The sequence below is a fragment of the Arvicanthis niloticus genome, chromosome 10, assembly GCF_011762505.2.
Source record: "Arvicanthis niloticus isolate mArvNil1 chromosome 10, mArvNil1.pat.X, whole genome shotgun sequence".
Taxonomy (NCBI): domain Eukaryota; kingdom Metazoa; phylum Chordata; class Mammalia; order Rodentia; family Muridae; genus Arvicanthis; species Arvicanthis niloticus.
In genome coordinates this window covers 44,440,363-44,455,022 of record NC_047667.1, presented here as the reverse complement: position 1 = coordinate 44,455,022, position 14,660 = coordinate 44,440,363, and the positions used below count along the sequence as shown (strand labels likewise).

Below are 14,660 nucleotides of genomic sequence, written 5' to 3'. Positions count from 1 at the left end.
CAACCAGCACACTGGTTGGAAGCAGATAGCATCATTCCTTGGATCAGAGCAGAAAACCTCACTTTGGTTGTTGACCCTTTCTGGGGGTCAGTGTTAGGGATTGAACTCAAGACCTGACAAGCGCTAAGCAATTGCTCTGCCATGGAGCTACAGCCCAGCCTTTTACACTGGTTTGGAGAAAGAGACATGTGCAAGTAGACCAGTCGACCATCACTGAAAAGGAGAGGCAAGACCGTGGGAGTGATTTCTGCGGCAGCCAGTCTCTGAGGAAGAATTGAGAAGTCTGTGAATACAGAATAAACATTGTCACTTGGAGACATATTGATTCTTTTTTCATTTTAATGGCTCAGGTGGTAGAACCAGCAAACAATGACTAAAATATGAGTCAGATGCTTTCAAATCAAATCATTTCACAACAGCAGGAAGACAGGCAAACAGAGAGCAGATCATTATAGGCTCTAACCGATACCTGCTAAATCTGAAATCCGTTCTCCTTAATGACTGCCTCTTCCCACCTAGGTCGTTCTGAGGTTAGTAAGCTGGGGACATTCAATCTTTGCTGTCCACGGCTCTCACTGGTCACCCATGCTCCATGGAAAAGGCAGCTCCTGGCCAGATTGTGTTGTAGGAGATATTTTAAAAACAGCCACTGGTCAAGCCGACTATCTAAGCTGCAGCCGCCATGTTCTGTGGCCAGAGGCCACATGTGCACTACAGCTAGAAATGGCCAGCCAGAAACACCAGCCCTGCCACCCATGAGATGCCCGTGTGGGAGATGGCTCTGCCAATCTTCCACTATGTCTCCACAAGGCTGGATATTGCCCAGACCATCCCACCATCCAGGCGGGCCGGTAGAAAATGAGACTCTAATGCTTAAAGATTAATCAAAGGCTTTATATATTTAGTAATGCTCAATAACAATATGGCCATACAAAGAGAGTTGTTTCCCAATTAGCTAACCTAAATAGAAGTTGTTAGTCGCGACTGCTCTCCATACCTGCGTGGCTCTCCACCATTCCTACATCTCTGCTCTTACTCTTCCTCCTCTTCCTTTTCCTCTCCTAACTCCTCCTCTTCCTCTCCTTACTCCTCCCACCTTAGCTCCTCCTACAAGATTGTGCACATTGTTTCCCAATTCTGACTCGCCTTCCTTCTCTTCCAGGTGCCATCCAGCTTGTCTTCAGTGATCCCAAAAGGGTTCAGGAAATGCTTAAGTTTCCCTCAGAGTTGAGTTTCATGAGAGTTGGGAAAACCAACTTTCATTTAATAATAAATAATAAGAGTTAATAGAATAAAATTATCACCTATAAAGATGAAGTTTAGGAAAATGGTAACGAAGCTGTATCATGAGAGGAGCAGAAGTACATGAAGCTCTGAGGAAGTGGGAATACGCTACACACAGTGACTCGTGGCAGAGCCTGTGGAAGCACCTTGAAAACCAGCAGCAGCCACACAAACTTCCAGTGTCCATTCCACTCGGCCCTCCTTCTGCCATTTTCTAGGTTTCAAATTGCTTCTTTTAAACAGTCATAAATGGTCCTTACATTTTTCTTTCAAAACTTGTGTGAAGACAATTTTTGCATAGGCATGTGTATGTGGTGCATGTGTGTGGTATTTGTATTTACATGTGGGGGATACACATGTAGTGTATGTCATGAGTATGGAAGCCCAAGGTCAATGTCAGATGGCTTTCTCAATAGCTCTCCACTTGATATATTGAGGCAGCATCTCTCACTGAACCTGGAGCTCTAGCAGTCACTGGTCTCTGCCTCCCTGGCACTAGGATTATAGGTGAACTACCACAAATGCCTGGATTCTATATGAGGTTCTGAACCACAACCCCCAAAAGGTTTGTCCCACTGAGCCATCCTCCTTGCCCCAAAGATGACTGTTTTTAAGTAGTCTAAGGTACCAGACAACAAAACCTCTTGCCACATTTCTTGGCAAAGGACCCAGTCAATCTATAAAAGGACCCACCTACATCCCTATAAGTTGGAAGCACACAACTTAGAAATGCATTTACCACTTCTGACTTACAGATGATCATAGCTCAGCAACAGGACACAAGGGACAGCCTGAGAGCTGCAGGAGCTGCTGTCCAACATGAGGCAAGAGTATTGTAACACAGTATGTATTGCTAGCATGAGAGAAGACAAAAAGTCAAAATTTAAAGTAAGGAGTCTACTCAATGCCTATTGCTTTGACAGCTGATGTTCCAGGTTCAGTAAGAGACCCTGCTTCACCACATGAAGAGGATAGTGATTAAGGAAGACACCTGACATTGACCTTGGGCTTCCATACCCAGGACATAGACTGCATATGCATGCCCCATATTTGTGGCCCCCACACATAATATGCACATTCACCACACACATACATATGCAAAAAATTATCTTCATAAACATTTTGAAAAAAATATAAGTATATAGAGGAGAAACCACAAATCAAACTATCATAAATCAAAGAGTGTCTGCAGAATGTTCAGCATCTAATGGTAGGTCTCTTCTGGCAGGCCAGAACATACACAGAGGAGCGGCTCCCACCCACTGAGCCCAGCACTCGACACACACACACTGCTCTCTCCCCTGAATCTATCCATTTACTTAGAAATAACAGTAATACATCTTTTTATAAAAAACTGTTTTATTGTGGCAAAACATACATACTATTTACCATTTCAACATTGTTTAAAACAATTGAAAGTGTATACTTCAATAGTTCATTATGGCGATCATGACTACCACCCATTTCCACTGATTTTCCATCTTCCTGAGCTAAAACTCCACATGCCTTAAGTCACTCCCTATCTCCCCCTGAAAGGAGTATCAGTCACATTTTCCAGGGTATCCTCTAAGGAGGCCCCTGATGACCACCATTCTACTTTATCTCTTGTTGAACTTGATGGGTCATAGAATCTGATATAAATTGACTTACAGAGCATATGTCTTTTTTTAATATGTTCTATTTCATGTAGAATGGCCTCAAAGTTGATACATATTGTAGCATGTCTGTGAATGATGTCCCTCTTTAAGGCTAAAAGTGTTCCAATGTATGCATATTATACAATAGATATGCAAAGTGTGCATATTTGCACATTCACCTGTCAAAGGGTATTTGGGTTGTTTCTGGGGCAACATATTCATAATTTAATCCAACAATTTTAGATTCCAGATAAGTTAAATTGAATAGTAGAAGGTATAGGAAATCAGTAGGTGAGTCAGACATAGTACCTACTTCTCAAGGAACTCACAGTACCTTTTGCTCACAGAAAGGGCTGAGTTTAGGCAAGAACTTCTATGGTCACACTGATTATGGGCAACAAGAAAGTGGAAGCAAAAGGAACTGACACCAAGACGTGGCACCTAGGTCACTAAGGACAAGCCCTTTACAATGCAGGACGGAGATGAGACTTGGGCCCAGGTCAAGATTTACTTGAGGGACAGGAGCACCTTGCCTGTAGATTTGCGCTGCATCACATGAAGGAAGGCATCATTGATCTAAAAGAAATCCAAAATGGAATGTAGTCAGACTTATGCACGTTTCAGCAAATATCTGACAGATGATCAGTTTTTAAAATATTGCTATTGAAGTAATATTGAAGTAGTAAGTTGTATCTCTACGAACTGTATATAGCCACGCAATGCTAATAAGGTTACCAAAAATACAGAGGAATACAATACGTAAAAATAACTGAGCTACAGAATTTCTCCCCATCTAAGCTTCTGATTTTCAATGTTGTCAGATAAGTAAGTGCCAACAGGCAGAAAGCCCATGAGCCAGCCCTTATTCTCCAGTACCAGCTTTTGAAAGAATGATACACCTGAAAGAAAAATCAATAATTTTTAAAATTGTTATCATTTTATTATACTAGTCCTCTGCACCTACAATTACAACATATTACAAATCTTTCTTCAGATTTTTAAGGTTGTTGTGTATTTTCTCACTGTGTTACTGGGTTCTTATAATTCTACCTCCCTTCCAACCCTTATTCCACCCAACATTAGGTAAGAGAGAAAGAAAGCTAGAGGGAAAGGGGAGACACAGGCTACTTCCTGCTGATTAGGGTCACTGGGTTCCTTGGGGCCAGCCCAATCTTTGTCATCAGAATATCCAGCAAACCAGCAATCCAGCAATAGCAAATGCAGCAGCAGGAACCAACATACGGTTATAAGGCCAATCATAAAGCAGCCATAGTAATGGAAGCAATGTGACAGTGATAGAAAAACAGAAACGTAGATCGATGGAATGGGATCAAGAGCCTCAAAGCAGCACCACACACAGCCAACCAATCTTTAACAGGAGTGAAGGCAGCCCCATGGAGAAGGGAGAGTGCTTCCAGCAAACAGCACTGGGAACACCAGAGACCCACACTTGATATCGACGTGTTTCATTCACAAAATTCACAGAAAGTGTTTAAATTCACAAAAATTACCTCAAACCTGTTCATAAATCTAAATGTAAAATACAAAACTATACAACTTCCAAAAGATAACACTGAAAAAGCCTGGTGCACTTTGGGCTTCACAGTGAGATTCTGGAGACAGCATTGAAAGAATAACCTCGGGGGAACAATGAGCAAATACATGTCATTAAGGTTGAGAACACTGAGGCTAGTGAATGACTCAGCAGGTGAAGAGCTTACTGGGCAGGCTTGCTAAACTGAGCAAGAACCCAGATTCCTGACCCAGAAGTTGTCCTCTGATCTCCACATATGCACTGAGACACCTGCACCCTCACACACATAATAATTTTTTTAGTTAAAATATCTGGAACTACAGAGATGCCTCAGTCAATAAAGTACTTGCCCCAGAAACATGAGGACCTGAATTAGACCCCCTGGACCCACATAAAGAATCTAGCATGTACTTGTGATCCCAGACAGGGAGGCAGAGTCATTCTAGCTACAGTGAGATCCAGGTTCAGTGTGTGACTCTGTCTCAAAAGCCAAGATAGAAAGTGATACAGGAAGTCAACAGGCATCCACCTCTTATCTCCATATACGTGCACATATATGTATATGCACCTACATATATACATGCACATACACACAAAAAAGAAAACTAAAAATGTCTACACTAAAGAAGACATTGTTAAACACATAAAAAGACAAGGCATATGTCTTGAAGAAAATCATTGCAAAACATACACCTAAAAAGGGAATAGATAGATAGATAGATAGATAGATAGACAGACAGACAGACAGACATATAGATGGACATCAGATAGAAAGAGAATGCTTAAAATTCAAAAAGCATTCTGTTCAGAGCAAAAGATCTGAACAGACATCTTACCAAAGAAGCCCATAGATATCAAATAAATACATACTAAGACACTCAGTAGGCAGAGATTAAAAACAATGATGAGACCTGAAATACACCCATTAAATGGCTAAGAACAAAAGACATTACACCAATCGTGTTGAGAACATAGAACAGCAGGATCTCTCCCTTGCTCTTGGTGGGCACACAAGGCAGTTGCAGACACTGGAAGGCAGTGTGGCAGTTTCCCACTAACCTAATCATATACTTGCCACACAACCCAGCAACCACATTCCTGGGTCTTCACTCACATGAACTGAAAACTATGTTAAGATGAACACACACATGAATGTTCATAACAATCTCATTCACAACTGGGAAAACCTAGGAGCAACTAGTGCCCTTCAATAGATAGTTGTTAGATAAGCAACTTAGGAGACAGGGGTAGGGGAATCTCTAAATTTGAGTCCAGCCTGACCTATGGAGTGAGTTCCAAGACAGTCGGGGTTACATAGGGAGATAGAAATATCCGTCCAAAAAAAAAAAAGACTATCAAGACACAGGAAGCCATTGAAGAACCTTAAGTGAATATTGTTAATAAAACAAGAACAGTTTAAAGATGACTACAATCACATGACACTCTGCAAAGGGCCAAAACTATAGAAACACCAAGAAGATCAGTGGCTACCAAAGATACAGGATAAGGGGCTGAATATGAAGATGTGGCACCCAGAGGATTGTTTAAGGAAGCTATTCTGTAGGCTATGTAATCGTGGTTACATAATATTGAACATTTAGCAAAACCCACAGAGCTGTACCACACAGAGATTGTAACTCAATGTGCACGCCCCACTGTGATTAGGAGATTAAGACACTTCATGTGCAGCCATTGGCTCACTGGTTGTAGAGAACACACAAACCCAGTGCCAGGTGCCGAGTAAGAGTGGGAACTTCTGGCTGTAGCCAACAGGGTAGGAGCACTCTATTCTACCTCTTGAATTTTTTTGTACAACCAAACCCACTTTTAAAATGGTCTACAGATAATGATAAATGTAAGGGATAAAATTAAAAAGCAGAGTGGAGTGAACAACACCATCGATTCTGCAGACAGTATAATATTCTACATAGGAAATGAATCAAAGCAACAAAAATAAGAAAGACCATCAAACCAATGAAATGAGAAATGAGCTTATAAAAGTCACTGACTGTCTCTATAGCAGAAATATCAACAAGCAAGCGTAGCAGAAGTAAACTATTGTTATCAAAAATCAAGAATAGTGTGACACTTGTGGAAAATTGGAAAAAATATCCCATTAGATCTTATGGAAAATACTTTAAGCTCTCCTAAAAAACATAAAAGATCTGGCTATATAGATCTACTTACAGATAGGACAACTTAACAAATATGAAAAGCAAGAACAAAGATACAAGACACATTTCTATACATTAAACATACCTCAATGGTACACATATAAGGGCTATAGGATGCTAGTATACAAGTATTATATTTGAACCAAGAGAAAACAGAGAGCAGATCTGTATGTCCTGAAACTTGATGAAAATAGCATCGTGAGTCAGAAAAAGACTGAAGGCTGAGAAAGCTTGCTTGCCACAAATAGGAAGGTAAAAATTAGTTAGCTGAACACTCATAAATGGTGCCTAGGCCAACTGTCATTGGAGGCTTCCTCTGGCAGCTGATGGGAGCTGATGCAGAGACACACAGGGAAACATTAGCCAGAAAGGAGACAGAGAGAGAGAGAGAGAGAGAGAGAGAGAGAGAGAGAGAGAGAGGGAGAGAGAGAGAGAGAGAGAGAGAGAGAGAGACACCAATGTGGAGGTCTCCATCAGGTACCTCCTCTTGGAGCCTGGTAAACCCTATGGAAGAAGGATTTTAGGAGCCAGAGGGGTTGAGAACATTAGGATAGCGTGGCCCATAGAATCAACTACCCAGGGCTCTTAGGGGCTCACAGAGACTGAAGCATCAATCACAGAGCCTGCAAGGATCTGTGCTAGGTCCTCTGCATATAATCTGTGGTTGTTTAGCTTACGGACTTTTGTGGGACTCATAACAGCAAGAGTAGGAGTATCTCTGACTCTTTTTTCTACTCTTGAGACCCTTTTCCTCCTACTGGGAGGGTTTGTACATAGTCTTATTGTGACTTATTATGTCATGTTTGGTTGCTATCCCTAGGAGGCCTGCTCTTTCTGAAGGGAAACAGAGGAGTGGATCTGAGAGAGAAAGGAGGTAAAGAGGGGGACGAGGACTGGGAGGAGTAAAGGGAAGGAAACCTGTGTTCAGGATGTATTGTATGAGAGCAGAATAAATAAGTAAGAAAAAGGGAAACATTTAGTTAGCTGAGATACATACAATGCATAAGTAACTTCAGATACAGTTAGTCCTTACGTGTGGCATAACACTATAAATGTGCTGGACACTGCAAGCCATGCCTATAGTCCCAGTTTTTCTGGAGGCTGAGGTGGGAAGATAGCTTAAGCACAGCTGTCCAAGGCCAGCCTGGATAACACAGTAAGCTCCCTCTCAGTGGTTCTCAAGCTTCTTAATGCTGTAGTTTACTACAGTTCCTCCATGTTGTGGTGACCCCTCCAACCATAAAATTATTTTTGTTGCTACTTCATAACTGTAATCTTGCTACTGTTATGAATTGTAATGTAAATAGATATCTGATATAAAATTCCTGTGAAAGTGTAATCATTACGTTCACAACCCATAGGTTGAGAACCACTGCCCTATCTCAAGAACTCGAACCCGTAAAATTAATAAGCAAGAAAATCATTTTGACCCTGGGATAATGAAGGACTTCTGAAATGAGTCCTCCAACCACAACCATAAAACAAAATATTGGTGTGTTGGAGTAGATTAATCGTGGACAAAGGCAGCAAAGTATGACAGACCAGGAGGTTTTATGCAACCTATCTGCTCAAAGACTAGTTCAAGGATCACACCCTTCTGCAATCTTGTGACCTGCCCCTATGTTTATAGGCACCTAACCTGAAAGGTAACAAGACTGCCAGGTATGGCAGTCTGCATGAGAAACAGCGACAAGTATTGGGACACTTGGTCTCCAACTGGTGGTAATGCATAACTTCTTGTTCTGGTCATGTGCTGCTATGTCTCCCTGCCATCATGGACTCTCCCTCTGGAGCCAGAAGCTTAAAATAAGTTCATTCTTCCATCAATCACTTTTGGTTATGGTCTTTATCACAGCAACATAAAAGTGACTGATACACTAGATGACTTACAACACATCAAAGTCCAGAAGCACAGATCACACAAAGAATTGCACACATTGGAAAGGAGACGGGCCCTAACAGAACTAGAAACCTGAATACCTTCTACATATAGAATGTGTAGGTTTGTATGTTTGTGAAGTGTTTCTTCTGGGTGAGGGGATACAGAATTGAGGACTGAGTAGGGCCACTGTGCTACACCCCTCTCCCAGCAAGCCTGCAAACATACAGAAAGATGCTTAAATGCATTAAAGTCAAGAAATGCACATTAAAAGTGTAAGATACCTCTTTATGCCTTGCTAGTTGGGTGAATATCAGAAATATGAACACTGCTGCATAACAACAAAATGACAAGTAGATAGGAACTGTCACACATTTCTGGGAGAGACAAAAAAAACTCATTCTACAGAGTGACCAGCCATCAGGATGAGTAAGCGTATGTACCGTACCCCAGCAATCAGTCCAACTCCTAGGAAAAGTCCCCACAAAATAGTTGCACAAGTCCCTAAATTTAGACCTACAAGGCTGTCTATTATCACACTTACTATGGTGTCATGAAGTCAACCTGGAGGGTTAGTGTGTGTCTGCAAACCATGGTGGGTATGTACCATATGCGTACCACTGCGCAGTCCTGGGAAACAGTGGAGGACGCACAGAAGCACTGGTGGCAAAATGGAGGTCTTAAGACAACATGGCATATGAAGGTAAGTAGCAGATCCAGATGGAGAGCATACCACCAGTTGCGTATGTTAAAGATAACACACAAATACGGCTGTGTGCTTTACAAGGAAACACAAACCCACAGAAACACATCAGACATGCTGCAGAGGAGTGTTTGGAAGAAGGGAAAGGGGAGGATGGACAATGGAGGAGGGTACATGGTACAGGAAAAGGTGAACATTTATAAGTATATGGCTAGAACAGTAAAGATTAACTTTGCACAGTCCAACAATGAATATATGGTTAAACAACCCTTCCTGTTTGAGACTCTCCAAAAAAAAAAAAAAAAAAAAAAAGCACACGAAAAATAAATAACTAAAAATAAGTAGAGAAATCAATCAATCATGTCACTCTCTGGGCCACATGAAATCTGTTTTCAAAAACATCTGCACTGTGGGGCTCTTTGCCTTAGGAGACCTTTCCACAGTACAGACAGGCTCACTTGGGAAGAGGCGGAGGAAGTCTAAGACAGATGTTAGGAACACTCATTCCCCATCGCTATCTCCAGGTGACTCACAGCTGCATGGCTCTCCCTGTCAGGTAGAGCTGCTCATTCCCCAAGATTTGTCAGAGCCTCACAATAGAAAGTGGTTAAGAAAATAAGTATTATTTGAGACAGTGGTGTTTCACCACACGGCATCCAAGGGAAATGAAGACTCCCTGCAAATGAATGTTAACATATTAGAAAGTCATGGCTTCGCCGGACGGTGGTGGCACACGCCTTTAATACCAGCACTTGGGAGGCAGAGGCAGATTTCTGAGTTCGAGGCCAGCCTGGTCTACAGAGTGAGTTCCAGGACAGCCAAGGCTATACAGAGAAACCCTGTCTCGAAAAAACAAAAACAAAAAAAAAAAAACAAAACAAAAAAAAAAGAAAGAAAGAAAGAAAGTCATGGCTTCAAAGGCTAAGTCTTGTTTTTAGCCATTCTGCATATAATTCTGCATATAATAGCCTAAGACTATGTGGAAAGCTTGATCTTATTTAGATCTGATTTTCAGATGCCTCGTGGCTTTACATATCCAGTTGCCACCTCTGTTATGACTGTAATTGCTTCTAGGTTTCCACCCAGAGCTGGGAACCAGAGAAGCACTGGAGTCTGGGACCAACCGAAAAGGAAATGAAGGCAATGAATGAAGCTGTCTGTGTGGCAAAATGCAAAGCTGCAAACCCCTCTTTTGAGGGCTGCTACAGAGGTCTGGGGACACTGCCCTGCATCCTACAGGCTGCTACAGATAGGGACCCACAACTACAGAAGTCAAGATGCAAACCGTACCCAGAATATTGGTTCTCTGCCTTGAGGGGGCTGAAGCCCTAATTAAATGTCTGGAAAGGCATGCAACCTGGAATTTGAGGAAGGGAGAGAAAATGCTTTTGTTTTAAGGTGAAGGTTCTGCTTTTGGAATTTTTAATTAGCTCATCAAGTAGGAATAATCAGAGTACTTACAGTTCCCCAAATATATCATGCTGATTCATACCTCCCATTAGCGCTCAGCCCGTCCCTATCTATCAGCACCCTCCTGAGGCCTTTCCAACTGAAAAACAGACTCAAGGGCAGGACTAACTCCTACATTTTTATAGACTGTCATACAGAATGTTCTCAAGCAAGTGGTGAATAAAACAAACTCATGAATAAGTGAATGAATGTACCTGAGACTGAGTGGGACTTTCCATTAAAAGGTGAAATGTTTTGGCTGATGACACTGCAGAATTTATATTCATCATGTCCTTATTCTGATACAAAATTATCTGGATCCTCTTTTAAAAGTCAACCAATGATAGAGTTACAGCTCAGCGGAAGGGTACATTTCCTAGCATGTGAGAAGTCCCAGGTTCAAGTCCCATGTGGTACCACACACACAAAAAAAGTTAATCATTACATTTCATCAGAAAAAGAGGTGCAGACCTCATATAAACTCATGAAAAGATACTCAAGGTCACTGATCATTGGGGGAATATAAACTATACTCACAAACAGGTAACTTTATACATCTACAAAAGTCGCTAAAATTAAACAACTGATAATATTAAGTGTCGACAAACACGAAAGGGCACCAACTCTTGGGTATTACAAGTAGAGAGTGCAAAACAGCCCAGACACTCTGGAAAACAGTTGACAGTTGGTTTAAAAGTTCAACATAGTATTAGGAAATAGGTAGAAGCAAAATCCCAAAAAGTTAGAACAGACATCTCAACCTCCACCCACATATCTACCTGAGCACTGTTCCCTAGTCCGGAATGCCCTGCTCATAGGAAACCTACATGCCATGTGGGCCTTGATGGGAATGGCATAAGGTAGCTTTGTCTTAAAAACTCATGGGATGTAGAGGCTGAAGCAGAATTGCTTCTGAATAATGGAAACAAAGAGAAAGAGCTTTTGAGGTCATCAAGCCTGTTCTTTTCTTACGGGCATCAACAGCTGCTCCTTTTAGAACTATGCATAAGTTTCTTTTAAACAAGCCATTTAGAAGCAACTGAAATCAAATTCTGGCCCTATGTCATTCTTGCTTAATGACATTATTTGGATGCCATTGGAGATGAGGGGAAATAACAAAGCCAATTAAGTATCTGTATAAATTTTTTAACATTAAATGTACACTTAAGCATTTATTCTAGAAATTTTGATCTAAAATAAATAAAGCCATGTTTCCACAAAAATATACATGAATATTAGTCAAACCTGAAAACAACCTCGTGTCTATTGATGGACAACTGAATAAACAGGCTGTGGTATGTCCATCCAACAAAACATCACTTGTCACTTTATAATAAAGTTTCCACTTAAAAAAAGAAAGAAATACCACTCTACAACAAAAACTGAACTACTAATGCATTTAGTCTGGATGAACTTCCTAAGAATTATACAAAGTTAAAGAATGCAAAATGATGGGGCCTGGAAAGACGGCTCAGCAATTAAGGGCACTGGCTGCTCTTCCAGATGACCTGGGTTCAGTATTTAGAATCCATGTGGAACCCTAAAACCATCTGTGATGACTCGAGTCACAGGGGATCTGATGTTTTCTTCTGCCCTCTGTGGGCACCAAGCATGCATGTGTGCACAGACATACATACAGTCTGTGGTGGTTTGAATAGATTTGGCCTCCCGCAGACTCGTGTGTTTGAATGCTTGGCCCATTCGGAGTGGCATGATGATGATGATGATGATGATGATGATGATGATGATGATGTAGCCTTATTGGAGGAAATGTGTCACTATGGGGTGGGCTTTGAGGTCTCCTCCTATGCTCAAGCTCCCCCAGTGAGGAATCTCGTCCCCTCCTGGCTGCCTGTGAAACAGTCTCTTTCTGCTGCCTTTGAATCAAGATGTAGAATTCTTGGCTCCTCCAGCACCGTGTCTGCCGACACACTGTCATGCTTCCTGTCATGATGATAATGGACTGAATCTCTGAAACTGTAAGCCAGCTCCAATTAAATGTTTTATGTATAAAAGTTGCCTTGGTCATGGTGTCTTTCACAGCAATAAAACCCAAACTAAGACACAGTTAAAATACCCACACACATAAAACATAAATAAATTTAAAAGTAAATACATAAATAAGCAGAAAATAATCCAACATCAAAAAGTCATGGACTACACGGTCATCTGGAAAAGCCCAGATTGCAGGGAGAGAAACAGATGAGTGATCGCTAGGGCTATGGAGTACGGTAGGAAGATGGATTACAAGGGGCACAGGGAAACCTTCTGAGATAATGGAAACAAACTATATCTTAATTATACGGGTGGCTACATAAATGCATTTGTTCATCAGACTCAGAGAGTTATCTGGGTACAGTGACATTCACCTATAATCCTAGCTGCTAGGGAGACTGAGATGGGGTGGGGGAGGGCAAAAAGACTGTAAGAGCCACAGGGGATGGCGTCAAGGAGACAGTGTTTCCCAGACACAACAGAACAGATGCACAGATGAACTCACAGAAATGGCGACGGCCTACACAAGACCTGCACAAGGTTAAGCCAGACACAATGTCAGCATGGAGGAGGAAAAGTGAGCATTAAGTCCCACCTCTAGCTGAGCAGTTATTTGTATTTTATTGCTGCTAGGAGAAGGAAAGTCGGTTTTCTTCAACTGAGTGACCCCTGGTATATACTCCCAGGAGTAGTCAGCTAACACAAACTGGATTTAATGGGTGTTAAGGGGGTAGGGAGCAGAGGACATGGATGAATATGACATTGGATGGGCAGAAAGGCAGAAAGATCTGGGAGGAGCTGGGAAAAAGAAGATGAATAGAATCCAAATATATTTATGAAATTCTCAAAGAATAAATAGAAACATTGCTTTAAAAAATGCTCTCTCTTTTTGTGACACTATCTGGGCAGTTAACCATCAGCTAAGATGAAGCTGAAGGTCTCTCCCCCAGTCACTAGCCACAGATACACACTGAAATGGACAGAGAACACAAACTTCATTCTCTCTGTGAGAGGCATGGCCACAGAAGTAGCTGCTGATGCTCGGGGTGAAGAGTGGAAGGCACGGTTGGGCGTGTGTCCAGATCAGTGATGGGAATGACAAAGGAGGTTTTCCCATTAAAGCAAGGTGTCACTGCTGCTGAGTAAGGACATTCTAGTTAGAGATCAGGATAACTAGAGAGAAGAAGCACAAGGCTGTTCAGGGCCACATTGTCAGAAAGCCCTTAAACAAAGAAGGTAAGGAGCCTAGGGGTAAAGGACCTGAGAGCCAGCATCTTGTCACTCTCCAAGTCCTGCAAGACGTGCTCTGAAGAAGCAACACTCTAAGAAAAACACGGAGGAGGCTGAAGGATGTGCTAAACTTTGGGCCAAGAGAATGAAAAATGCCAGGGACAAATTGCCAAGAGACGTAGGCTGTCTTCACTGAGAGCTTCTCCTTAAAGTCTGAGTCGAGTCAAAAATAAATCTTTAAGGGTAACTTCACACACACACACACACACACACACACACACACACACACACACACACACACTAATGCTGCATTGAGGGTTGCAATTCCAGGGCAGCAAGGGAAAGGGGAGGATGAGACTAAATCCAAGGAAGATGGGAACTGTAGGGTAGGTTACAAATCCTCAGCTGGTTGCAGCTTCAGAGATACACAGAGCACCGGTCATATGAGACCTCTGTGAAGAAGCCACATAAAACAATCGGTGGGAAGAAAATAAAGCAATTTACCCTGTCTTCCATTCCTCAAAGCTTGCCCTACACAGAACACTCTACATCTCACACTACAGCATCAGGTCTCATGCTGTCCTTGGGGAAAACAGAGGCCTCTATGCATCCATTAGCTCAAGCGTCTGCTCCCTGCTCCGCAGCTGTAACAGTGAGTACACAGGGGCCTTGGCTCTATGATCCACCTCACTGCAGGAAACAAGGGACTGTCAGCAGCCTAAAGAGATGCGTCCTGAGAATAGCCATCAGCGATGACTGCAGATCCCTGGGAGAG

At 42.0% G+C, this 14,660-nt stretch overlaps 1 protein-coding gene across 2 annotated transcripts in view; it reads right to left on the bottom strand.

The window, feature by feature from the left end:
• Positions 1-2,625: 2,625 nt before the first annotated feature.
• Positions 2,626-14,660, bottom strand: part of LOC117715958 (quinone oxidoreductase-like protein 2) — a 30,200-nt gene continuing 18,165 nt past the window's right edge. For both annotated transcript variants that reach the window (XM_076941424.1, XM_034512734.2), the window contains exon 10: positions 2,626-3,497. In XM_076941424.1, the coding sequence (XP_076797539.1) occupies positions 3,429-3,497 (69 nt within the window). In that variant the 3' untranslated portion in view covers positions 2,626-3,428. The remainder of the gene's footprint in view (positions 3,498-14,660) is intronic.